At 39.4% G+C, this 27,986-nt stretch overlaps 1 protein-coding gene and 1 long non-coding RNA gene across 3 annotated transcripts in view; both read right to left on the bottom strand.

Moving 5' to 3' along the window:
- Positions 1-21,805, bottom strand: part of RBBP6 (RB binding protein 6, ubiquitin ligase) — a 32,220-nt gene extending 10,415 nt beyond the window's left edge. For both annotated transcript variants that reach the window (XM_025855366.2, XM_025855370.2), the window contains exons 1-10: positions 20,539-21,805; positions 15,210-15,309; positions 12,607-12,643; positions 8,049-8,093; positions 5,887-5,975; positions 5,675-5,771; positions 5,139-5,278; positions 2,309-2,481; positions 970-1,073; positions 90-427 (exon numbers count right to left, since the gene is read on the bottom strand). In XM_025855366.2, coding sequence (XP_025711151.1) covers positions 90-427; positions 970-1,073; positions 2,309-2,481; positions 5,139-5,278; positions 5,675-5,771; positions 5,887-5,975; positions 8,049-8,093; positions 12,607-12,643; positions 15,210-15,309; positions 20,539-20,704 — 1,289 coding nt within the window. In that variant the 5' untranslated portion in view covers positions 20,705-21,805. The remainder of the gene's footprint in view (positions 1-89; positions 428-969; positions 1,074-2,308; positions 2,482-5,138; positions 5,279-5,674; positions 5,772-5,886; positions 5,976-8,048; positions 8,094-12,606; positions 12,644-15,209; positions 15,310-20,538) is intronic.
- A 1,189-nt stretch (positions 21,806-22,994) lies between these two features.
- LOC141371668 (uncharacterized) lies at positions 22,995-27,142 on the bottom strand. Its single transcript, XR_012376787.1, has 3 exons — positions 26,958-27,142; positions 25,622-25,722; positions 22,995-23,693 (listed from the first exon to the last, which is right to left on the bottom strand). It is a non-coding gene; the product is annotated as an uncharacterized lncRNA (long non-coding RNA).
- Positions 27,143-27,986: the final 844 nt, after the last annotated feature.

Below are 27,986 nucleotides of genomic sequence, written 5' to 3'. Positions count from 1 at the left end.
CTACAACTGCTAGAGCAATATACAACAATAAAAAACTGTATTACTGATCTCACTTGTTTCTGAAGAGTGAGAACTGCACACAGACTTACCGGAAAGGTCCATCTGATTTTTCTGAGTGGACTGATATGGAGACTGTCGCAGTTATATCAGGTACAGGAGCTGGGGTAGAAGATGAATTTCCGGGCACAGGAGGGGCCAAGGAAGACGGGTTAGAAGTTAATGAAGACATAGAGGGAGCTGGGTGAGTTGATGAAGATGTCACTGGAATCATCAGAGGATCCTGTTGTCTTGATATTGGAGATCTCATCAGAGGTTGTAGGTTCCGCTGGATGAGTGGTCTTGGAGGGGGTATTGGGGGTGGTGGTGGGGGTAACTGTTTTCGTAGTCTTTTTGTATAACCAGTTTCATTTTTGAAGTTATTAACAGCCTATATATACCAAACAGAAAAATGCAGGAAGATGTAAGGCTGTATTTACTCAAGTACAGTTTAAACAATCATAAAATTTTTTTTTAAAGATTTTACTTATTTGACAGAGAGAGAGAGACAGTGAGAGCAGGAACACAAGCAGGGGGAGCGGGAGAGGGAGAGGCAGGCTCCCTGCTTCAGCAGGGAGTCCAATGCAGGGCTCGATCCCAGGACCCTGGGATCATGACCTGAGCCGAAGGCAGACGCTTAATGACTGAGCCACCCAGGCGCCCCTGAACAATCAAAAAAAAAAAATTTTTTTAAAGACTTTATTTATTTATTTGACAGAGAGAGACACAGCAAGAAAGGGAACACAAGCAGGGGGAGTGGGAGGGGAGAAGCAGGCTTCCCGCGGAGCAGGAAGCCTGATGCGGGGCTCGATCCCAGGACCCCGGGATCATGACCTGAGCCGAAGGCAGACGCTTAACGACTGATCCACCCAGGCGCCCCAACAATCAAAAATTTAAAAAAATTTTTTAGAAAAGGGATACAAAGATAGTTACCTGTCGTAAGAATTTATTGGCAATTAAAGCATCAGGAGAGACATCATTTTGATGGCATGTTGGACATGTATGATCATCTGATTCCAAGAGTGCTGTTCTTATACCTATGTCAAATATTTTAAATATTAATAAAAGCAGAGTACAAACTCAGTGTTTAGAGAATGAATTACAAAGACCACTTATATCTAATCAGTTACATTACTGTTTCCAGGCACACATCACTAATCATTTCTAAGATAAGATTAAGAAACTTAGAAGTAAAATCTCTCGCCTGATAGCACTCCTCTGCTAACTTCTCTCTACCTTTAAAAATAGAAATCATGAATATAATTTCAACAAACATTTAAACTAAGAGAAAAAGCACTCTTTCCTAAATACTATTCTCTTTGTTTAGTAGTTGGAATATTATAGGGGAAAATAGAAGTAAGATATAGTCTAGAAAGATAAAACTTTACATGGCTAACAGGCTTTTTAAAAAAGCCTCACAAGAAAAGTATAGGATAAAGACCAGAAGGGTTATTCAGACAAGAAGGTCAGTGACACCTCCAGCACAGTGCACAGGAATAACGCTAAATTATAGATTCACTGATTATGCTTCAGTGTAGTAAAAAATCCAGTAATAAGTGGTTTGTTAAATCTAAGACACACTCTGAAACAAATCTTGAGTGACTTTGGCGTTCACTAAAAAGACCCCAAAATAAAGATTTATATTCCAAAGCTATGTTTAGAAATGAAAAAGGCCAGAGCAGGACTGAGGAGTAAAATTTTCAGATGATGTCATTTTCATCTGGGTTAAGAAGGGGCAAATTTAGAATACGTGGCAGAAAAAAACAAATGCTAATATAAATGATCAGAAAAAAAAGTCACAAGCCACCACATGGCAAATGTTGGGCAGTATCTTTACAGACAGCAGTTCTCAATCAAACTTAGGAATTTAGAGTAAGCGATTTTTCACAATCCAGGAAAGGGATTTAAGTACCATTTAAAAATATTTCCAGAATATCTAAGGCCCAAAAAGCTTTCAAAATTTTGCATTCCATTTAAAACGTATAGGCAACAAAAATCCTACATTTCATAAAACCTCAGTACAGCTACCCTGATGAAGGTATAAGAGGTGGTCCATTCTAACTAATAATTAACAGGACAAAGAGGCTGTTGTTATTAAAAAAAAAAAAAAGCAGCGACAAAGACGGTCCTTGCTATTAAATGCTCACTGATGAACTGACCAATTATTGACATTTTATACTTCATTATTAAAACCTATAATGTTGCTTAGAGCCTTTCCAGGTAAATAGACATGTTCTAAGATCTACGTCTTTGAAGGGTCAATGTTTCTTACATTCATCACAATAACTGTTTCCACAGCAGGGAATGACAACAGCATCAGTCATAATATCTTTGCAGATGAGACACAACAATTCATCTGGGATAGGATCATCTTCTTCTGAAGAAGAAGATGGCTCCTCTGGTAAGAAAGGTGGTTTTTCTTTCTTCCCAATTGCATATGCTTCTCTGTAAAAGAAGGTTTTACTGTTTTAACACTGTTAAGGCGGCAAAGTATTTCCAAGATACACACATGTTCTACTATGCCATATTTGGAACTTGTAATTCAGTACGATGCTAAATTTGTTTACACAAGTGTAGCACCTTCCAAAATAAGGGAGTAATTATGAACATCCTCCCCCTAAACAACAAAAAAGACATAAAACAAAATCCTAAACAAGTATAACAAAAAGAAACAAACACTATAAAACTGGCTAACAGGATCTTAAGAATCCACAACTCTAGAACTAAGGGCCGGAGAATAAAGGAGCACATTCAGTGCCACAAAATTATGTTTAAGTGGCAGAGACAGGATTTGAACTTAGACCTGACAACACCTTAGCCACAATTTTCCCTATCCTACCATATTACTTGAAAAACAAGTGAAATTTCCCCTCCACAGTCCCACAGTCCCAGAATGTGTGAAGGTACCAGAGTGAATGCTGTACCACAGGAAATAGAAATTGGTGCTGACATTACACAATCAAGGGGGATATTTCAAGGGAAATAGGACACTGCCAACCACACCAGTAGCTAGTAGACTGCAAAACCAGTGGTCTACTCATCATCAGTATTTTAAAAGAGAGACTAATCTATTAAAGCCAACTAAGAAATATAAATGACTTAAGTGATCAGAGTATGTGTTACAAAAATATAAAGTAACACTTCCACCATGGGGTCCATTTTTTTGGTTGAAGTGCATTTTGCAGAAATGTTGTATATTTAATATATTAAAAAGAAAGAAACACAATACACTATTCTCAGACTTGTCACTATTTCGAACACCCCCATCTTCTCTGTAATCAGGCAGATTTATGAAACACAGGAATTCCTAAATTCTTTCTACCTCATTTAGGAACAGTGTGTCAATCTCAACGCTGGAAATGAAAGAATCTCAGCTGTACGGAGTAGGGTACCTTAGGTGTGTTATTTGTGTTGCAGTTGCTCCATAGACATCACCACGATTCCAGAAATAAGTATCAATTTGCTTATGCCCCATTGTTCCCAATTTGTGAAAGAGGAGTCTCCCACTGCCCAAAAGAGAGAAAAGAAAAGAAAAAAAAAAAAAAGAGGAGAACAGAGGATAGAAAAAGAAACAGAAGAAGAGTCTGAGTTGCTTATCAGTGGTGTTAGTGGAGAGGGTGAAAGTTTCATTTAAAATATTTGGGCTCCCATTTTTCCCCAGTATTTGCTGTGTGTTTGGCACAAATGGGCTTTTGTATTTCAGCATTCAAAGGCAATGAAGTTAATTATTAGTTAGGGTTCACAAGGGTGGTGTTAATTTTTCCAACATAAATTTTTATTTAAATACTTTTACTTGTATATATTATATTAAGATGAAGCGGTCTGCTCTTAAATTGTGTCTGTAAAAATCAACCATTTCAACCTAAGTTGTTTGGAAGCATGTATGAAATGTCTGAATTAGAAACAGCATAACAACAGACTAGTCTAAGATGAACCACAAAACACAGGATGGTGACGGATAAAAAATAGATGGGGGTGAAACTGAGAAAGTGAACAGGGTTGGGAGTTTGGAAGAACATTCATTCCTATCCGTGAACTAAAACAAGGTACTTATTACTAAAGCACATACTTGAAACCACTCTGTCTGTTCCATATCATTTCGGTAGCATAGCCATCTTTCTCCATCACCCTCGCCAGCTCACTACGCTTCAACATGACAGCATGAAGCTGAGGAAAACTGTTCTTCTGCACATTTTCCCTGTGTCACTATGAACACTGCCAGCTATTCTCTAAATTGATGTTTCTCAAGGTATGTCCTGAGGACGTACTCACTTCATAATCCACTGGAGGACTGGTTAGAGAATGCAGTCCAAAGGGACAATTAATACTGTGCTCTGTATTATGAATTCACAGCTGCCCAGGGCAACTGAAAATGTAATTAGATGTATCAATAAGGGCAGATAAAATGAGAAGTTACCTAGTTGAACTATACCACTAGGTTTTCACATCTATCCATTTCATTAAAATTGACTCATTAAGTAAAATCTGAAAACCCATTCAAAATAAGCACGAAGCTGTAGCATACAGCGCTGTAGCTCTTCTAAGCTAATGGCTTATAAAATAAACCATATATTAGAATCTTAACACTCACACAGTATATCTGAACTTATTCAAGAGGACTCAGTTTTTCATTTATTCTCGGCACTTATATCTGCCTTGACATCTTGTAGAACGTTTATGCTTAAGCCTTTTGTTTCTCAAAAAGATTAAGATATTTGTCTTCTTCACTTAAAAAATGTAGTGCTCGCTTCGGCAGCACATACACTTAAAAAATGTAGATAGCATATAAGATTATATGGGAGTATGTATGTGAATGAGGAAGAAAGCAGGGTATGACAGAAAAAGAAAAAATCAGAAGACTACAAGGGAAGTGGCACTCGGTGATAACAAAAAACCCCAAATCCATTTTAAATTTGCATTTCATGGAGCAGACTGCAGCCTCTCATTCTTCACATAGAAATGCAACACATGGAGACTAACAGTCTTGCTATACAATGCTCACAAGAAATCCAAATAGCCACGTTATGAGCCTGAGACTACAGAGAGTACTGGTGCCTGGCCGGATGGCGGCCTCACAGGTCATACCTAACTCGCATACTTACGCATCTATAGTTGGTATTGCATATTTTCCAGTGTTGGTAAGCATTGCACCTTTCATGTTAGGATCTTTCACCTCCATCATAAAACTTCTGGGAATACCAGTGCTCTTTTTAATCCTAGGACCAGATTCAAAGTTTTTATCCTATTCGGAGGGGAAAGGAGAAAGGAGGAAAAAAGCAAGCAATTACCTTTATTTAATATGAACTAACACACCGTGCTCATTAACTGCTTCTATTATTTGTAGTGCTTTACACATATGATCTCATTTAATCCTCACAATAGCCACGTGAGGGAAATACTGCTATGAGCATCTCGGTCTCACAGAGAAGAAACGACAGACCTGAAGAATCAAGTAGTTTGCCCAAGCTCACCCAGCTATTAAGTGGCAGAGCCAGGGTCTGAAGCCTGGTAATTTTGCTCCAGAGCCTGTACTCATTTGCCATTGTCATAGTGAAGGCAGTATTCACCAAGAAAAACACAATGGCTAAGAAATAATTAAGAAAAATAAAGTGTACCAGGGTTTTTACTCTGGACTTACCCCATTTGTTGGGCAATTCTTAATATAATGGCCAGGTTTACCACAACGAAAACAGGTGTAAGATGGAGGTGGTGGACCTAGAGGTTTCTTCATGTAACTGAAAGGGAAAAAAAAATTACATGTACACAAAAACTTGAAAAAACAATGCTTTTGATTGGGGGGGAAAAACCCACCCCAAAGTACCTATTAGTACGAAGCATTTATGGACTTACTTGATTGGGTCGTATTCATGGCCAGATTGCGACATCATTGCTTTAATTTTATCTTCTTCAGAAGCATTGGCTTCAGCCAGATTGGCAGTCTGTTTAACAGGTAATTATTTGACACACACATTAGAAACACATTTAAGACCACACAGCCAAAGACAACACCACTCATCCTGTAAAGAGCAGTATCTAATCTTGCATAAAACCTAAAACTGAAAACTATTTACATGTATAACCTAGAAGAGGCCCCGGGAGTTTCCTTAGGTCATTACATGATGTTTGGGTGTCTGCAGGGCTGAGGAAGGTTGTTCTGGGGGCACTCAAACCTTAGACCCTGTTTGTACCTTACATTAAGATTTGCATATGATTCCTCTAAGAGTTAAAAGCAGATTACGGAAACACTTGATATTTTAAATCTTCAAAATAATTCAAGTGTCACAACATAAAGACTTAATATTATCAACTTGGAGGTAGGGTTGTGGGTAGAACAACTGAACATATTATGCAGCTGGTATTAAGCCAGAAGACTCTTTAAGTAGTACCATCAGTTTCAAATTAGTGCAAAGCACATGCAACTGAGCACTCAGAATTATAAATCCAACTCTCCAAAGTTTTATGAACTTCATTCATCTTTAAGGTATTATATACAGAACAGTCTAGATATAAGCAGGGTCTAAGGGAGTGAGTCCTAATAACTTTAATCTTCAAGCATCTAGCACTCACATCAGCCATTCATTGGGTTTTATCTTTACATTCATCCACAAAACAAGCAACCAGTTTTAACATTTTATTGTAATTTTATATACAAAGAATGCTTAACATTAACAGAGCTTAGAACAACAGCAACATTTACAGAAAACTGGATTACAGATGTTGAACAACTAATTTGTTTGAACCCAAACATTAATTTACAAAGTTAAAAAAAAAAAAAATCCCCCAAACCTCCAAAATTCCCCAACTGCTTCCCACAAAGAAACAATGGTAGGAACAGACCAAAACTCAAATATGGTCCTTACAGCACATAAGAATTAAAACCATGAACTATAAACTGCTTAAGAGGTTAACTCTATGCTAGACCACTTTGCATTAGAAAATTGTGAGAGGATGGTTTCAGCCCACTTGTGTCTTAGAATCATCAATTTTAATGTTTAGTTTTCCCGGAACAAGAGCTTAAAAAGCTTATTTGTTACTAGGACATTTTGGGGGGATACATTCTAGGGAAAAGGACACAACCTCTAACAAAGCCAAGGCTAAGATAGGGACAGCACTAATGGAAAATCCATCCAACTCGTTAATCTTGGTTACTTAAGTTTGGTTTTACATTTCCGATAGCAGGGGAAAAAGGATTTTTGGAAAATTGGAAGACTTCCTTCTTGGTCCTCAAAAATGTGCCTATTCTGTAATATATGTCTTTTTTTTGTTAAGGCATGATTTGCAAACTACATCTATAGTTTTAAAAAGTAATCCATCACTAGTGCTTTCCCAAACAAAAGTACACATTGTTGAGCAGAAAATGCAAGCAATTTTATCGCAAAACATGGCATATACAATTATTTCAGGAGGTAACAATTTGCCCCTCTGCCAAACATACACATTGGTATATTCCTGCAAACAGCTTATACATTTACACAATTCATGTAGTCTGTGTTCAAACAAATTAGGTTGTTTAAAACTTTTTCTAATGCAGACAGACTACAAGTCTATAGCATAAAGAAACAATTGTAACACATTTAAAATGTTGACCTTCATGGGATCAATTCAAATATTCGAGAAATAACCGTGCAATCGTCCATGTAAAGGAAAGCTTCTATTTTGGCTGCTTAAAGAAAGTCCACATAATTTACAGCCAAAACCAGGAAATTCCTCCAGAACTTTGTTAGTTTCCAATGTATAATTAAACAAAATGTATGAGGGAAAAAAAAACCAAGTAAGTGTAGCTTCATGTGTTTCTTCTGTCTTGAAGATGAACACTCCAACATTATGGTGAGGCTGCCAAAATATTCCCCCTATCTTCTCAAAACAGCAACTACTCTTTACAGGATAGTAATAATGTGTACAATGTTTTCGCAAAATACATCCTCCCCCAACCCCTCTTCAAACAATTGTTCCACATTAAAAAAATACGATGTTAGAAAAAGATTTATATTTTCAAGAATATATATATATACCTTTGTAAGCTGGGCCAGAGAAATAGACGCAGAAGAGTCATCAATCTGTTCACAAAAAATTAAACACACATTCAAGTTCCACACTGAAAACATCTGAAAGTGATCATTTAGTCCCTACTGCCACTTAATGTTCAAATATTGGGCATTTTCTTAGAAGTTTTCTAAAAAATGTTATTTCCAGTTTTAAAGCTGAAATTGTAGCTCACCCTGCTTTACCCTTCTCTACATATTTCACACACAGTAAAAGGCTAAAGTTGAAGGGGACTCAATTACAATGAAAAGAACAGGGTGAAGAAAAATATATCACAGAAAATGTGTTCAGAGCAGTGACTAAATATTCAAGAAGAGTCCCGTGTCTATCGATGGTCTCTAAATCGGATAATGCTCAAGACAATGTACACTAGACGAGAGAATAAGAAATCTAACTTTCCTGGAATGCCATCATATAACACTGTAAAAACAAGCAGCTCTTTAAAGGCTCAGATAATTGCTTTAATAAACAGCTCCCACATAATTGCTACTTTTTTCTCTATTTTTGAGCATGTACTGTTCATTCTGAGTAAGTTTGTTTATTCTCCCATACAAAGAGTAAGAATGGCTTTTTGCCAAAGAAACCACAGCTTTATCAGGGCAAAGATGTTAAGCCAAAAAAAGGGAAACCAAAGGTAGCCTGGCGCAAAGGCAAACAGGGCTATCATAAGAGGATGGACTTTAATGTGTGAAGAAAGTTAATTTAATCAAATGGAGCGAGCAAGTATTATATATTGAAGGATGTAAGAAGGATTTTAAAAATGTATTTTCAAATGTGATATTAAAAATTTTTTCATTATTTGATCCCTGAAATGATTTTAATTATCAGTTTTTTAAAGTGTATATGTGTACATATGTACACACACACCCCCTTTAGCATATAACTCTAAAGATATGATTTCCCTATAAGTGTGCCAAAATGAAAACATTATTAGCTTCCTAGGTAGTAACTGGGTTGCTTATTCAACAGATTATAAATTTCTCATGCATTACTGGTCAGAACTCTTGTTTAAAATGGAGAGGATGTAACGAAATGTCTGGATCAAAGAAAAACAACAACAACAACAACAAAGTAAGTCTCCATCAGGTATTTTTCAAATATTCCAGAGAACTAAGAGTATTAAAATAAAAACAGCATGAGTCCCAAATAGAAGAGTCCCAATAGAGTCCCAAATAGAAATGTTACCAGTTTCAATATGAAGTTCTTAGCACAATGCCTACCACAGTAGGAGTTCAATAAGTAAAAATAATGTTGGCTAAATTTAAAATACACCTTATAAATATCTTAGGGTTTTAAAAGTTAGTTTAATGGATATTATTACTGGGATGCTTATTTAAACAAAAGGTTCTTAGCTCCCCACTGAGGGGCGGCAGAGTTCATAATGCACTAACTCCGCATTCCTAATACACAACCGTATAATCCACCAACGTGTTGTGTTCTTATTTTCATCTAGCTTTTAAGTGCTCTTTCATTACAGAACTAATCTCAAAGGGAAGCTTAAAGAAAAAAAGTACACAAATATCTTATTTTTATCCAGAATAAATTCTGATCATCTATCTTCAAGAGGGTTACATTTTATATTAGCTAGGAATTACTTGAATCTAAGTAACAAGAACTGAACAAATTACTGTCAAGCATCATCTGTTTCTAACCAAAGAAACAAAAATAGCCCTTCAAAATAAATCCATTACTATCTAGAATATTAATACTGATCATTTAAAAGAAAGCAGCTATATTAACTTTCTTACAGCTGGAACTAAAATACTAACATTTTTTGTTCTTCCCATTCCTAAGATATAGCTGTCTTTTGGTTCTTACGCCAGGCTTTCTTGCCCTTTTAGTTTTCTACCAACTTGTTTTAGTACCCTAAAAAGTGGTTTCAGATACTTGACAACTACATCACTTTTTTTCCCCACCAATCACTTTAGCACCTTAAATACCTTAAAATCCACAAGGCAGTAAAATTTACCACAAATTGAGAAAGGCATCCAATTACTTTCTGCATATAGCAAGGTACTAGAAATTAGTGAAAACTGCTGACAAGAAATGGTTTAAAAATGACTAGGAATTTACATGTCCTAAGCCTCATTACACATATTAACTCTCAGATACTAATGATTAAAAAAATGCACCATGTTAAAAAAAAAAGTAGTCTTAGAAAAAACTAATCAATGCATACTTTGAACATCATTAAAATTAACCCACTTCCCCACATCTAATTTGTGGTCTTACTTCTGGGAGAAAGAATCTGAAATTTCTTATGCTACCTACCCTTGCTTGAAATTAAAGGATCCTACAAAATGCAGTTCCGGTATTTAGTAAGCAGGAAGAACATCCAGCTTTGCAGTACCAACAAGGAAGGATGACTAAATAAAACAAAGCTCAGGAATATAGATAGAAATAGCCATCCTTGATTACAATTGGCTTAGGTTACCAAAAATGTACATACATTTACTTTTATTAATCAGAATTCAGAAATTTGTTTTGGTGGCTCTATCTTGGCTTTTGTGAATGTGTACAATAACAGGTGATTTGTAAAATGGGCATTAACTATGCTTGATGAATATATTCTCAACCTAAATGCCAGCAACTGTACCCCAAGCAAATAAATGATGGGGATATTAAATTATCTAATGTCTCCTGATTTCAGACATTCTACCTAAAAATTAAAGCCACTTTTAAAGTATCAAAAAAAAAAAGAAAAAAGAAAAAGGAAAAAAGAAAAAAAACAGAAAAAAAGAGAAACCTAAATAAGCATAAAATAAACTGCTTCTTGTAAGTGTAATACAGACATGCCAGGGAACACACAAGGCTAAAAGAATGTTAACTTTATTTATGAACATGTGATTTGTGTTTATACACATGCTAATAAACAAAAAGGAAATAACTTTTCAAGAAATAAAACTTCATCTGAATTAGTTTAAATACTATATAAAAGTACTTTATACAAAATGTGTTACATTAACTACTACAGTCACCAGGATAGTCACTCTAATTTGTGCTAGCATTTGGATACATAAAATCAGTTTTAAACCAATCACCAGCAAAACAGAAACTTGGACAGTTTTTTACAGCATTATGCTTTAAAAACCAAAAAACCAAACCAAAACAAAAAAAAAAAAACAAAAAAACCAAAATGCCCAAAAAAAAAAACCCAAAAAAAACCAAAAAACAAAAAAAACCCATATACCCCCCCGGGGGGGGAACCCCAAAACACTAAGTTTTGACCTTTGAATCACCATATTTAGTTCCATGAGAACTAAAGGCCATATACTTTAGAGAACAAGTCCAAAGTTCAGATATTCTATATTATCATGTTTAAGATGCAATGATCCAAGGTTAGTGAAATGCCTGATACACAAAGATCAGTAGTATTTAAAAAGATAAAGTGAAACAGCAAGCAATACCCTTGAATTCCCTAAATCAAGATTTCAGACATCTTGTATTGTGTACAGATCAAGCCTGAGCAGTAAAATGTTTCGAGAACCATCAAGTTTACAGAACCCAATTACTACAGCCCTATGCTCTGAAACAGATGTGTCACCCCACAACTTAGGAATACTGCTGCCTTTTACTTAAGACCTCCAAGTCAACATGGTGTCATACTTAAGCTGTGATCATAAAAATTAAGATGTTATCCCAGGTTAAGGGGAGTTACCTTTGATGAGCTACAGCTTTCAATTAGCTTACAATTAATGCAGCATTTTAATATCTTTATGAGAAAGAGGGAAATATTTGAATTTGGAGAACGAAGCAGGCTGGAAGTGAAAGACCTTGTATTAAAATTTAAAAACAATGTACTCAATTGTATAAATCATCAATGAGACATTCATATACTCATGGGGCCCAATTTCAGGTCTCACTTTATAGTACAGATATAAACAAAGAATAAAAGCTTGAAATTGCCAAATAAGACAAAACTAAGTAATAAAGCTGCATCAAAAGTCTCTGGAAAGCTCTTTTCTATATGTGTCTGAACTTGGAGAAAGCATCAAACTTTAACATTAGCTTTGCACATTGCTAATGCATTTTTTAAAGCCATCAATCAGGCAGAAAAAAAAACTAACAAAAACTAAGTGATACAACGTGAAAATGGCAAAATATACACTCCAAACATTTTTTTTATTGCAAGAAACAAAAAGCACACAACAGCCTGTACATACATACAAAATACTAACTATAGACAGACAGATGTAGAACATGTCATCATGTTCATTAGTGTAAAACCTACATGAGCTAAAAAGAATCATACATTAACTGTACAACACAGTGTCATACAGGGAGGATGCTATCATATTTAATATGAAACAGTGTTTTTTGGGGGCACAAATTACCCATTTCTACAAAGTAAGTGTGCAAATTATGCCACATATATCCATATTCAACTGAGCTGTCATCAAAATACATTTTATTTACAATGTGTACTATGATCAGTTGGATATTAAGTTCTAAATGATTTACTTCACTGCTACATTATAAAGGTAAAAGCAATGTGTAGAAAAAGTGTGAGATTGTGTTTTTACATACTGCTTTTGAAGTTCCCATCACTGGTTCAGTTCGACTTCTAAAAAATAAACAAAAATGAAAATAACATTAATTATGAGCAGCTATTTATGGATTTTTGTGCTAAAACATCTTAATACATATCTCTAATCACGTATCTTTATGAACACAAATTTCCTTTGGTACAAAGATTTAAAAACAACCAATTTCCTAGGTAATAATAAGTACACTACTTTGATTAATCTTTACCACCTTTAAATAGTTTAAGACCTTTTTGTGGCAAATAAAATAATAAAATAAAATGAAATAAAATTCCATACTAAGGAATTCTAGAATAGGTGTAACCTGCCATTTACAATAGATGTTCTCACAGGTAGAATGAACAGCTTCTGTTAAGAAACATTGTAGCTATTTCTCGGGCACCTGGGTGGCTGGGTGGGTTAAGTGTCTGCCTTCGGCCCAGGGTCCTGGGATCCAGCCCCGCCATTAGGCTCCCTGCTCCCTGCTCAGCGGAGAGTCTGCTTCTCCCTCTGCCCCTCCCCCTTCCCCTGTGCGCACGCTCTCTCTCAAATAAATAAATAAAATCTAAAAAAAAAGGATAGAAAAGAAACATTGTAGCTATTTCTTAATAGATTTTACAACCAAATTACATTATTCGCAGGTTTTTTAATAGGTAACAAATGTACATTTTTATACATCAGATTTTCTTAAATGAAGACCACTCACTGTTAACATTTATAATTTGGATCCCTGAGAAATTGCTATGCTCCAAAAACTAAATTTCAAATCCAGAAAGGTTGATAGTTACTTTAACTTCTTCTAAGTCTCAAAACAATGACCAAAGATTAAACAAGAATTCTAACTTCCAGAAAAACGCAATATAGTCTGACAGTATATTAGTTCAAAGACTGAGTCTGATGGTTATGAAGAATTGAACAAACTGATTTTTTTAAAGTACATACAAATAAAGGCCAAGAAGAAATTCTTTCAAAAGTCCTCACAGGAAAGGGGACGGGGTTGAGTTGCTAAATACAGCGTTTAAATGCTTAGTTGGAAGTTTATGCTATCCTGACTACAGAGAAATGTTAGTGCACATCTGAAAGGAGTTTCTAAGTTTACATGGGATTTTCAAGTCCTGGGATAAAAAATGAAGTTTTCGTTTTCTAGTACTTGCTCAATAAACTCAGAGGCATTTTATGAGGCAAATAGATTACAAAGGAAATCTCACACATAAATTAACACACAATTTTAAAAGGCAACTTATTTTCCTGTGTACTTCAAGTAATTCTCTCCCTAAGACTTTCTTAGTATCAAAAAAAAAAAAAATCAACTGAAAACTGAATGTTTACTGTTATTAAAAAGCAATCGGTAAATTAAAGTATAATTTCACACTGAATTCTAGGAATTAATTATTCCCTTATAATTTCTTACAATTACACAAAGCTAAAAGCACATAATTCACTTGGTTTTTATAAGAAAAAGAAAGTATGCAGGTTTTTAAGTTGTTGCTATACAAGATATTACACAAAAGGATCTCCAAATGCTAAGACATGGAATATAACTTTATAGCAAACTAATGACAATAATTTTAGAATGAATACTTGCCCATATGAGGTAAAGCTCCAAGAAATGACTATTTTACCTCAATTCCAGGAACACATTCCATTTCCTAGGACTGGCAAATTCCAGAATTTTTCATTAGCCAAAAGAATTTGCCAAAATTTCAAATAAGGCTACCTAACTTCTAAGTGGAAATCACTACCCCTTTCACATTATTATAATTTTAACACCATTAAAATTGCAAGGAGGTAGGGGCGCCTGGGTGGCTCAGTCATTAAGCGTCTGCCTTCGGCTCAGGTCATGATCCCAGGGTCCTGGGATCGAGCCCCGCATCGGGCTCCCTGCTCCGCGGGAGGCCTGCTTCTCCCTCTCCCACTCCTCCTGCTTGTGTTCCCTCTCTCACTGTGTCTCTCTCTGTCAAATAAATAAATAAAAATCTTAAAAAAAAAAAAATTGCAAGGAGGCAGGGAAAGTTAAAAGATATGTTTTAATCCTGCATCTTCCATGAATTCCTTAAGCTCTAGGCTGGTGCTAAAATACTGCTGTGTTCTTACTTCAATAATGGGAGTCTACCATGGGCCAGGCACTGTTTAATTCTTCCAGCTCTCTTCTTTAAGTACTCATATCCCCATATTATTTTGAGAAATCTATTTTGAGGCTTTAGATAACTTATCCAAAGTCACACAACTGGTGTGAAGCAGCTACTGAAGTCAAACCTAACTGATTCCATAAATCTTATAAACTCTATAGCTTCCCAACAAAAGCCCCTTATTGAGAAGCAAATGTTAGCATTACTGAACACTCTGGATGCAGTCAAAAAATTTAGGACAAATCTCTTAACACACTTATATAATATAGCAAATAATTATTCCTGATAACTCATACTAACTACAGATTAAGTTAACAGGGGGAAGAAACCAGGAAAAAACAAACCCATTCTCACAGTTTTAAGGATTAAGAAGATATACTTATTAACGTAATGACTTCAGTTCTAAAATACTTCTTTCTTGTGAAACAAAAAAGTCTATTTTGAGGACTTAAGTACATGAGTTTTGATAAAAACTTACATAACATACGTCTTGCTTGTAGATTTAACACCTCCAATAGGAATTCTTCTAACAATTACAGATGAATTCTTAGGAATTAGAGCATTATCATCAGTATATTCTGTAAAAAAGATAGAGAGTTGAATTTCTATTTGGCGATTTGGAGAAGTCAGTCCTCAAGAATTAGAAAACTTCAACCAAACATAAACTTCATGGAAAATGAACTTAAATTTAAAAGAGCATTAATCACTACATGGTCCTTGCATCTGGATTACTGATATTGTCAGAACAAATATCTAAAAGAAAGCAAGTCCTCACAGGAGGTTCTCTTCAAAAGACACCAAATACGGTCACCAGGTTCTCGGCTCTAGCGCCCTACTTTTGTGGAACCCCAAATCTCAGTAAGACTAAGTCATTCTTCAGTTTATTTAGCTAGTAATGCTAAGCATCTAAACTATGAGAAAAAGCGGTTATTTAAAATGAAGTCATTCTGGGGGCGCCTAGGTGGCTGTCGTTAAGCGTCTGCCTTCAGCTCAGGTCATGATCTCAGGGTCTTGGGATCAAGCCCCGCATTGGGCTCCCTGCTCCGCAGGAAGCCTGCCTCTCCCTCTCCCACTCCCCCTGCTTGTGTTCCCTCTCTCGCTGTGTCTCTCTCTGTCAAATAAACAAAATCTTAAAAAAAAAATTCAAAACGAAGTTATTCTGTCCCTCCGAGCCCCTCAACCTGAGTATTACTAAAAACGACAGACTAAAGAAATTATGACATATTTTGAATAGAGAAAAAAGAGTTTTGTAAAAACAATTAGTACAATTAGTGCAACTTTGGATAGAACGCTGATTTAAGGCTCTTCTAAGGAACACTTGAGACTGAGAATCCAGCCAGATGTGCAAAAAAGCTGGAAAAAGAGTGTTTCAGATAGAAAAGCATGTGGGAAAAAAATCCTAAGTCCAGAATAGCTGGAAGATAATGAAAGGGAAGAATGACTTGAACTACAGAAAGATACAGATCACACACTGATTTATATTTTGTTTCTAAGAACAACAGGAAGTCACTGAAGGATTTTAAACAAAAATGATGACAATTTGGTTTACATTAACAACAAACAAACAAGATAACTCCCGTATCTATATACACAATGAATCCAGAGGGGAACAAGAGCAGAAAGAAGGCTGCTGCGAAGTCACAGTAAGAGATGATGGTCTGTGCTGGGATGTGACAGATGAAGACAGGAAGAGAATCAGAATGTTTGAGGTACAACTGATAAGGCTATCAGTGGATTTAATGGGGGGGAGGAGATGAAGGAAAAAGAGCAATCAGGCATAAAAAACTGGGTTCCTGGCTTAAGCCAACTGGAAGAACAGTGATGTCACTGCAAAGAAAACAGGGAGAATGAATGGATCCAATTTTTCTACTCTTTAAACTCCCTATTACTTGCAATACTTCTGGAAGAATGAAATTAAAAGAGAACCTGGACCAATTAACTTAAAATTACTAAAAAGAAAAATAAGGAGATAGACATGAGAATGTACCCATCTCCCCCAATCAGGTATTAGGGTTCACTCTTTAAGATTATGGAGTTTACCTGAGAGAGAGAGAATGAGAGACAGAGAGCACGAGAGGGAAGAGGGTCAGAGGGAGAAGCAGAACCCCCCCGCTGAGCAGGGAGCCCGATGTGGGACTCGATCCCAGGACTCCAGGATCATGACCTGAGCCGAAGGCAGTCGCTTAACCAACTGAGTTTACTTGCTTCACTTAAGTTACTCAGCACCAAGTGGCTGACACTTCTGTTCTTCCAGTTATTTCAATTTATCACACATGTGAGCATTTTAAGCTTATATATACTCTATTAATTTTAATCATAACATTATTAGTTATTTCCTGTTACAAACTAAATTGTTCAAGAAAGGGTTCTTTGCAGTATATTTCAAGTAGTAGACCGTATCTCTCAGGTATCCAATCAGAGCGATGCAATTTCCTAGACTGTTAGAGACCATCATCATTATCTTGATAGTTCACGACAGTTCCAGATTTCAAGCAAGCTCCAAGTAAGAAAAAATGGAAGATGGGAGATGTTCAAAAAACAAATTCTAGAAACAAAACTTGGTGTCAAACATTTGACAAAGACTTTCTGAATATGTAACAACTCTCAAAAGCATTCACTGTAGCTTTCCAAGACAGCTTATTAATTTGATCAGCACAGTACTGTCAGACTAAAAGTCACGTGCCCCAACACTAGATGCTCTGATTGACCTTTTTAAGTACCTGAATTACACTGGTGACTTCCTACCCTTAAAATACCTTACTAAGTAGCCTGTTAGCGTCAAAAGACCCCTTCCAGGGGCCAGTGTGATTTCTGATCCAAAAATATGAAGACCACAGATTTCGGAATGAAAAACAAGATGAATCTGAGAAATGGATAAAGATAAGAGTCTTTTAAAAATACTTCATTCTCAGCTTTCAAATCTTTCACACTTAAGAATGAAGGTTTATTTTGTTGCGTTTTTTTTGGGGGGGGAAGCTGAAAGGTAGGAAAACAAGTTTATATGGAAAAGCTATTATTAAAAAATACAGGAAGATCATTTGGGATTTGTTTTGAAAGACAGTCTAGAAATAAAGGAGCAAGATTCTTTAAAACATGAAATTTTGATCCAAGCATTTTGGTCTAATCAAGATTTAAGGGTCCTAAACATGGACAGATTCCCAAAACTCTTAAGGAATGTTTTACAGAAATGTGATACACTGGGTAATTTAAACATTAATTCAAACAAATTAAGTGATCCAGTTCAGCATCTTCTCCTAGGCAATCTCCTAACTCTGAGGCTATAAACTTTTATTTTGTACTCTCTAATTCACTGGATGGTGCTAAAACCCAGCCCATTCTTACTCAGCTGCCTGTGACATTGGACGCTTTTCCCCCGTAAAACTCATTAAGTGAATATCCTCTGCGCTACTATCAATGCTATTTTTTCCTCTCTTAATTTGAGGATTGCACAGAACGCACATTCTCTCCCCAGAAGCTCCTTCTCTTAATCTAACATCAAAGCTTTCTCCAATAAGGACAGTTGACCCAAACATATAAAAGAAAATATGCTGCTGGGCAGAACACTTCCCTGGCTTTAAGGGTTTGTAAAAATAATACATCACATAATTTCCTGGCTTAGAAAAAAAAAATAACACAATGTCACAAAACTCTTAGATTTTTGGACAAGAATTTCATCAACTATAACTTACTCCAATCTAACAAAATTGTAGTCAATTATTAGGTGGAGAAAATACACAAAGTCTATGATAAAACCATTTAATACTCCAGTAAAATGTAAAACCTGCATAAGTATAGGACTAAAATTGCCTTAATAGTCTTTAATTTGTATTTTCTTCCTCTCATTTGTAAGTATCATTAACATATCAGTACGTCCTGAAATTCTTATAAACCCATCTGTCCTGTGAAGTGTGGCTGCAATACTTAAGGGACACTTTTGGCGGCCTTAAAGAAAAGAATATTTCCTGTAAGGTATTTTCTTGAATGCTATTTTAAAAAGCTGTTTCTCAGCTGTTCAAGATGACCAGCAATTTTTCCTTTCTGTAATGAGTAATTACGGAAATGAGTATTCTACACATAATTACAATCACCAAAGCTTCACGTGAAATATCCCTTAGGTATAACATTTTAAAAGGGGGTGGGGGCAGCAGAGAATATTCTTTCCCATGTTATCATGTGAGTAAAGTTCTTTCTTAATGACTATTTTTGAGTCATGCCAGTAGTGCCATTCCTTAACATAATACAATTATACCTGGATGTAAATGGGAAACAGCTCTTTTACATGACAAGATTTACTCTATTAAAAACTACAGACTAAGGGCGCTGGCTGGCTCAGTTGGTTGAGCTTGCGACTCTTGGTCTTGAGGTTGTGAGTTCAAGCCCCACGTTCGGTGTAGAGATTACTTAAAAATAAAATCTTAAAAAACAAAGAAAACCACACAAAACCCCAAACCCCGAATAGGCTACAAGTGAGGGACTCCCCCAATTTCAACTAAAGAACCCAAGTCACACCTTAAGCCAAATTTAGTGATCTATAAAATACCCTAAGCGAATTAGAACTTCTCAATTTCTTCTGATCCCACATTAACCTACTGAAAACTACACATCAGCATTACAACACTGAGAAAAAGAAACCAAAACAAATGCAGAACCAGAATCTGAAGAAACTGTTTATCACGCTGTCACATCTAATGTTAAAATTGCAACATTATAAAATGCTTTTAAAAAGGAGAAAGAACTTAAAGATTCCTATCAGTGGCATGTTTCAAACTCATGTGGTAGCAGCCTACTATTCTCTGTATCCTAGTTAACAACATAATCATGTAAAGTCTAGCAATTACTACTTTAAAAAAGAAAAGCCTTTACTTTTGATCTTTACTAAATTGCTACTAAATTTTAAGAGTAATGTGATGAACTGAAAACTCAACCACTTAATTACTGTATTACTAATTCTGGAATTTACACACAAAAGTGGTGACATCAGAACACATCAGGTTCCAAAACCAATTCCAACATTAAAGACTGGCTAGATTAAATCCTTAAAAAATACTTAAGTGAGGATCCCTTCTCCAAAACACAGGCAACTCCAAAATAAAAATAAATTAAGTACACAAAGACAGGAAGAAAAGGAGTACATAAAACCTGCCAATAAACCCCACACCGTTGTCAGGTTAGAAAGTTAAGAGAAGTATCTCTACTGCTGCTTTAACAAGAAGCCTCCATATGCTCTCCTCCCCTCCTTCTGATAAAAAACAAGCTCGGGGCGCCTGGGTGGCTCAGTCGTTAAGTGTTCGCCTTCAGCTCAGGTCATGATCCCAGGGTCCTGGGATCGAGCCCCGCATCGCGCTCCCCTCTCTGCGGGAAGCCTGCTTCTCCTTCTCCCACCCCCCTGCTTGTGTTCCCTCTCTCGCTGTGTCTCTGTCAAATACATAAAATCTTAAAAAAAAAAAAAAAAAAAAAGCTCGAAAACGCCACAAGGCAAGAATACCAAGAACCTGGATAACACCCCTCACCGTCTCCCACTGAAATCTTCATTTTAAATAACATTTGAGAAGAATCATCAGACTTCCACGTTTTCAGATTAGCCCGTTACCGATGATCCCACGTACGCAGACATCAAATAAACCAGTTAAGCTCCCAGGCCGACCGCTGCAACCCTGGGGTCTCAATAAAAGTTGTATCAAAAGTATTAGAATGAACCGTCCCACAAGAGACGTAATGGCGGTTAGCCTTCTGCCAGGCAACCAGTATCTAGCACAACTAATATCTATCTTCAACCAGCAAGTATCTGGAGCCCAGGTGGCCCTTACCTTCTTTCGTCTGCGCGTTGGTGATCTGCAGGTCGCAGTCGGCAGCTTTCAACTTTTCTCTCCCCATAATCTGCTTCTTTAAATCGCAGAGGGAGATGTGGAGCCCATCAAAGGTGACGGTATCATAGTTGAGTTTAGAGGAAAATTTATAATGCACACAGGACATGGTGCCAAAGGATTCCTAAGGTTCAGCGAGGAGACGTGGACACTCTCAATATATGTATATTTATAAACTTAAGAGCAAAATATGTACACACACAAAACACTCAAAAGACACCGAAGGACCCTAAGGCCTCAGATTAAATACCCCCCCAACCACAAGCAGGGGTTCGTAAAAACAGTAATCCAGAACCCCCCCGTCCCCCCCGATACTCAGAAGCACTTCATACGGGAGGAAGCGGACGAGGACGGGAAAAGGGGAAATCGAGAATCCGCCAACGGGCACAATGTCACCCGGCTGGGTCCCCCTCGCTCATGCTAAGGGCCGGCAGGAGACGGGGGGCAGGCGGTGCAGTCAGTAGCGGTCAGTCCACACGTTAGAGTCCGAATGACCCCGCGGGGTCAGGGGTCCATAGCGCGGCCGCACCTCCCGGTTGGTCTCTCTTTCCGTGGATTGGGGTGACCCAGGCCCCGGGAGAAGGTTGGGGGAGAGGGCCTAGGCCCGGAGTCCACGAGCGGCCTCTCGCCTCCTCCTGGCTTCCGGACGACCGGCGTCAGCTTCCCCAGGCCCAGGCCCCCCCACACACAAACCCCTGTCGCCTGCTCCCCGGAGGCCACGAGCGGCCCGCGGCCTAGGCCAAAAACGCGCGGTCGGCGGAGGAGAGGCCTTCCCGCAGGCCGCCCCCGGCTCCGCCTCCCCCCCGCCGCCGCCGCCGCCGCCGCCTCAGACACAAAGCCGGTACTAGGCCTCAACTAGGCCTCGAAGCACTTCCTCACCACCCCGGGCCCCAGCCAGCGGCCGGGTGGCTTTGGCGGACCCTGGGGACGCCGCCGAGGCTCCCCGACGCTTCCTCTCGCCGTGTGCTCCGCGCTTCTCTCGCCTTTCGCTCCCGTCGCCTTTCGGCCCCGAACCGCGAGAGGAGGCCCGGAAACCGCCGGGCAACGGCAAGGGCTTCGGGGCTCTCTTTTTGTTTTGCCCCCCTGCCGCTCTCGGGCCCTCACCCAGCGCCGGCGACACCTCCAAGCCAGGCACTATGGCGGACGCGGCCTGGCTTCGGGCGAGCGCCCCACTCCGGGGTCTCTTAAGCAGGGATTGCACGGGCGGCGCGCGCGAGGCGGGGCTGGCGTGCGCGGATAGGCGGGCCGGGAGGCGGGGCCCGCGGCGTCACAAAGCGCACCGGCCCGCCCACGTGACCTCGCGCTTTGTGACTCGGAGCGCGGAACCTGAACCAGCCCGGAGAACGAAGGAACCATCTGTCTCAAGAGGAAGGGGGCGCTGCACGGAGGGCCAGCTCACCCGGCGGCTCCGGAGAGGGGTGTGTGTGTGTGGGGGGGAAGCTCGGATTTCAGCTGCTACGGTGCTTGTTAGTCTCCGCGGCAAAGTGGGGTGCCCAGGGGTGGCCGGCTAACTCCCCTTCTCCGCAATCCCCACCAACTCCCGCAGTTCAAGTAAACATTATAGTTGCTATGCAGTGCCCCCTAGCCTCCCCTTCCAACAAACCGGCTACCTTCAGCTCTAAGTGGAAATTCTGGAGCAGCCCCCTGGCTAGAACTGACAAAACCACCACTATAAAGATTTATTGAGTCCTTACTATGTGCTAGGCACAGGGCTGAGCCCTTTGTAACACTGAAAGGCTCTGGAGCCCAGTTGTGGTGGTTGGAACCCTAGCTGCGGGGGTCAAGATTTAACTCCTCCGTGCCTCGGTTTCCTTGGCTGTAAAAGTGCAGTTTAAAATTGTACTCGGGGGCGCCTGGGTGGCTCAGATGGTTGGGCGTCTGCCTTCGGCTCAGGTCATGATCCCAGCGTCGTGGGATCGAGTCCCGCATCGGGCTCCCTGCTCCTTGGGAGCCTGCTTCTCCCCCTGCCTCTCTCTCACTCTCTCTCTCTCTCTCTGTCTCTCATGAATAAATAAATAAATAAAAAATCTTAAAAAAATAAAATAAAATAAAATTGTACTCGGTCTACGGGGTTGTTATGGATTAGATAAATGAATATGTTTCCGTTGTTTAGGACTGTGCCTGGCATATGGTTCAATGTGTCTCACATGTAGCTCAATAAATGTCTTTTTAACATCAAAAAAACAAAACAAAAAACAAAACCCTAAGTGGTCAGCACGACCATTACCTCGGATTTATAGATGAGGGAACGAAGCTAGCAATCGAGAACTTTCTGAATTCTCAGAATCAGGGGGATGCCTGCTTTATAGCGGGGTCCGAAATCCCATTTCTAACTGTAAAGGAAGGGAACTGTGCCAAGACCCCCCCTCGGTAGATTGGAGATTATTTTTTCCTTGGGGCATGGGGAAGTTATTATAACATCCATGAAATTCATGCTATACAAAATTGCATTCATAAACTGTAATAGTCACTATAACTTACAGTGCATTTTCCTCATCCTCTCTGGATTGTTACTGGCCCGGGCTCAGAGAAGTTAGTCCCTGAGAACAAGATCACACAGCCGTGATGGGGCAGTTTGCCAGGGGCCCCCTAAATACATACACCCAATCCTTGCAGAAGGTGGTTTAAGTAGATCATCATCTTGTCAGGAATGTCTTCCTAGGGCGATTTTATCCAAATAGGATGGCCATCATTCTATCTCTTCCTCTTTTTTATTTTCTTCCAAGCGTTTGTTACTATTTGACATGGTATATATTTACTTTTTAATTTTCTGTTTCCCCCCACAGCTGAGAAGAGGGATTTTTCTCTTTTGGTCATGCCGTATCCCCAGCTCTTATACAACCCCAGCCTGGACATAGTAAGCACTCAATAAATGTGTTGAATAAATACATTTTTATGTGATCTATAGAAATACCGTGGCAGTAAGATTTTGGCAAATCAAGGCAGCCCGAGAGACACAAATACGATTTAACTCAGCCACATCATTAGCATCAGTGCTTTTCACATATAACAAATTTCTCCTACCTTTATCTTTGGTAACTGACCAAAATTTTCTCACTCTTGGGTCCACTTCAGAATGGCTGCTTTTCTTGAAAAACCTGTATGAACCAAGGGGGGGGAAATTACATCTAACAAAAGAAAAGGTGGACAGGAAAACGAGGTATTGTATGGGTATTCACACCTCTAAAGTGGTAAATCTAGGGCGCCTGGGTGGCTCAGTTCGTTAAGCAACTGCCTTCGGCTCAGGTCATGATCCTGGAGTCCCGGGATCGAGTCCCACATCGGGCTCCCTGCTCAGCAGTGAGTCTGCTTCTCCCTCGGACCCTCCCCCTTCTCATGCTCTCTCTCTCTCTCTCATTCTCTCTCTCAAATAAATAAATAAATAATCTTTTAAAAAATAAAAAAAATAAAGTGGTAAATCTATACTCTTTCACCGGTCTTTGGCCTATCCCTTCACACTTCATTCAGTGCTAATTTAACCAACCTGATGGGACTCAAAGGAGGCCACATCCTCAGGATAGAGTGGATTAGAAACCTGCCAGAGATGAGTATGTCTCCTTGGAAAGAATATAGTCAGTGTTATGATTTGGTCCAATGGTTCTCCTCAGCCAAGAACCCTTTACAATGCTTTTGGAGACCTCACTCTGTATCACATTGAACAGGTCAAGATTCACCCACAGCCCGCATAAAATGCGCTTGTGATGGGATTTAATTCCGTTGCTTGCCTAATTGACAAAATGTTACATTTGGTTCATTTCATGAAATTCCTTAACAAATCTCAACTTTGTAAACTTCTGTTGGTAATATGGAGCTGCTCTCCCAGCCACTTCTCCCCTCACCCACCCCGATATTCGCGTAAGCCCTGGCAAAGCCTTTTGTACTGTACCTACCTTTCCAAACTTATTGTATGTAGCAACTCCAGAGTTCCCACCTCCTAGAATTTTAACCTTTGTCACTCTCAAACTCATTGTACCCTCACATCCCCACCGAACACATACATCTAGTAGATCCCCTACCTTATTTTAGTATGCCAATATTTCAGTTTCAGAGAACAGAATTGGGAGACCCAAGAAAGTCTGCCAGTCCCCTACAGGGTACTTGTGTTACTATCCAGGCTCTGGAGGTTAGAATGAGACCTACCAGGCTGCTATATACTCTTATAATCTAATCCCACCAAGTGCCCCAACAGCAGGCACATCACCAGATTCTGAGTCTGGCCTCTGTGTTCTCAGCCCAAATTCACAAAAGATAGATAGATCCTTTATATCACTGACGTATCTTCCCCAGAGGGGAGATGGGGATCAATGGGATCCCCTGTGATCACTGGGGGGTTTGCAACAGTAATTTTGGAAAACGATCTGGCATCCTCTTGCAAATTTGAGCGTTCCTATACCCTATGAATCAGTCATTGCACTCCTGGTTATATATACCCAAGGCAAAATTTAACTCATGTAGTTGCATGAGAATTTCATGGGAGCTCTCTTCTCAGGAGCAAAAAGCTGAAACAACCCAAATGCCCTTGAGAGGGGAAGGAGTGAATACATGCTGGTCTATCCAGACAGTGAAGTATAATGCGATAGTGAAAATAAATAAAATAACAGTAGGTGTAACGACATGGCAATGTGATCTTTTTAGCTGTTCTGGAGTCAGAAAAGCAAGTCTCAGAAGCTGACATACCCCTCCTATGAATTTCAGAAACAACTCAAAGCAAACAATGCATTATTTAGGGAGGCATACAAATGTTAATGCACCTAGGGGCGCCTGGGTGGCTCAGTTGGTTGAGCGACTGCCTTCGACTCGGGTCATGATCCCGGAGTCCCGGGATCGAGTTCCGGGATCGAGTCCCGCATCGGGGTCCCTGCTCAGTGAGGAGCTTGCTTCTCCCTCTAATCCTCCCCCCTCTCATGTACTCTCTCTCTCTTTCTCGCTCTCTCAAATAAATAATCTTTTAAAAAAAAACACACACAAATGTTAATGCACCTGAACACTGGCAACCGGGAGACACAACATTCAGGACAGTGGTTACCTCTGAGATGGAAGGATGAGACCGGTGAGGAGCCCAGAGGAGATAGGAGTTACCAGCAGTGACCTAGTTCTTGGGTGGGTTCCCATGTAGTCATTAGTGTACTGAAAATGGACAAATAAAGAATACTTAAACTAAAAGGGGATCATGTACAGAACAATAAGAGGTTGTGAGATTAGGAGTATGATTCATCCATTGATATGTGCCTGAGGTTTCATCTCTCCTTTCTTTTCACTGCCAGCAAAGACTCTCACGGTCAGACAGAAAAAAATGAAATCCCTTTCAGAGCAACAAAACATATAGGCTAGTTCCCTAAACTCTTTTGCAGCACTGAATGCTGTAACTGTAAATAAAACTCTTTTACAGTTTGGTTCTAGTTTTCTTGTGTTGAGATCAGGGAGGGGACTTAGCCATCAGACTTTTGGGGATCTGGGGCCAGAACATGCTACCAGTGACCTCTCTTTATCCAGTGACTTCTTTTTTTTTTTTTTTTTTAAGATTTTATTTATTTATTTGACAGAGAGAGACACAGCGAGAGAGGGAACACAAGCAGGGGGAGTAGAAGAGGCAGAAGCAGGCTTCCTGCAGAGCAGGGAGCCCAACGCAGGGCTCGATCCCAGGACCCTGGGATCATGACCTGAGCCGAAGGCGGACGCTTAACAACTGAGCCACCCAGGCGCCCTTCTTTTTTTATTTTTAAGATTTTATTTATTTATTTGCGAGAGAGACAGAGATAGCGACAGAGATAAAGAAAGCATGAGCAGGGAGGAGAGAAGGGAAGCCCTGATGTGGGGCTCAATCCCAGGACTCTTGGGGCTTGATCCCAGGACCCTCAGGGCTCGATCCCAGGATCTCAGGATCACAACCTGAACTGAAGGCGGACACTTGGCAGAATGATCCACCCAGGCGCCCCTATCCAGTGACTTCTAATTCCACTCCACGGGTGAAGGTGGGACTCGAAACCAGGAATGTTTTGAAGAGGAGAGGACTCGTAAAAATGCCAGGGGACGTTATACATAGAAAGACACGCGCCACACTTGCTTCTCCTAGAAATCCAAGGGCTCTAGGTAAACACAAAGGAGGAAGAGGAATGGGAATGCTATTGTGCCAGAGCACAGATCCTTGGACAAAGCCCTTCTCTCTCAGGTGAATGTGACCGATTTATTCATTCCCTCAGATATGAACTATGTAATGAATGACCAAGGGCACCAGGCACTATGCTGGTTGCTGGCCACTCTGCGGTGAACAAATCAAAACCCCTGCCTGCAGGGAGTTTACGATAAGTAAATGATTTCAGAGACTCCAAAACTTGCTGTGTGACTTTGGGAAAGTAACTTACCTTCTCTGGCCCCTGGTTTCCTCCAGGGCCTATTTCATGGGTCCTGTGTGATTGTGCTTGATGTAGTGCTCTGCTGTGATCATCTTGACCATTCCTCATAATTTTCATTTTCATTTTGCACCGAGTCCCACAAACTATGTAGCTGATCTTGGTTTCTTGGCTTCTGAAACAGAGTTAAAACAGTACCTTCCTAGAAACAGAAATCAAGGGTTACAGGAAGGGGAAGTGAGGAGATGATGTTCAATGGGTACAGAGTTTCATTTTTGAAAAAACAAAAAAAGAACAAAAATGTTCTAGAGATCTGTTGCATAACAGTGTGATTATACTTAACACTACTGAACTGTACACTTAAAAATGGTTAAGATGGTAAATTTTATGTTATGTATAAAAAAAAAAAAGACCAAAAAATAGTACCTTCCTTATAAGGTTGTTAAGACAGAGTCTGGCACGGAAGCACCATGTAAATGTTGTTTGGAAACTAAATTTAGGGGACACCTGGGTAGCTCCGTGGGTTAAGCCTTTGGCTCAGGTCATGATCTCAGGGTCCTGGGATCGAGCCCTGCATTGGGCTCTCTGCTCAGAGGGGAGTCTGCTTTTCCCTCTCCTTCTACGGCTCCCCCGCTTGTGCTCACGCTCACTCGATTGTGTTCTCTCTCCCTCTGTCAAATAAATAAAATCTTTTTAAAAAATTTAAAAAACAAAAAAGAAAAATTTAAGCAGCAAATGCTAGAGAGGTTTCTTTGAAGTTGAAATACTTCCAGCTTGGATAAACATAACAACAAAGCAAGAACTGTGGCTATACATTTCCTATTTACCACCCTGTGCCAAGGACTTTTAATGCAGACTTCTTGAAATCCTCTCAAGAACCCTGTGAATAGGTCCCAATATTATCCCTATTTCATAAATGAGGAACGAGGTTCAGAGAGGTGATATCATGTGCTTGAGGTCACAGAGGAAACATAATTTTAAAAGGGGTGTGCCTGAATGGGAAGGGCATTCTCTTAACCACTGACTCTATTTTACTGCCGA

The sequence above is a fragment of the Callorhinus ursinus genome, unplaced genomic scaffold, assembly GCF_003265705.2.
Source record: "Callorhinus ursinus isolate GAN/ISIS: 27379988/994484 unplaced genomic scaffold, GSC_fseal_2.0 scaffold85, whole genome shotgun sequence".
NCBI lineage: Eukaryota > Metazoa > Chordata > Mammalia > Carnivora > Otariidae > Callorhinus > Callorhinus ursinus.
The sequence above is the reverse complement of the archived record's forward strand: the minus strand, read 5'-3'. Positions and strand labels throughout refer to the sequence as shown.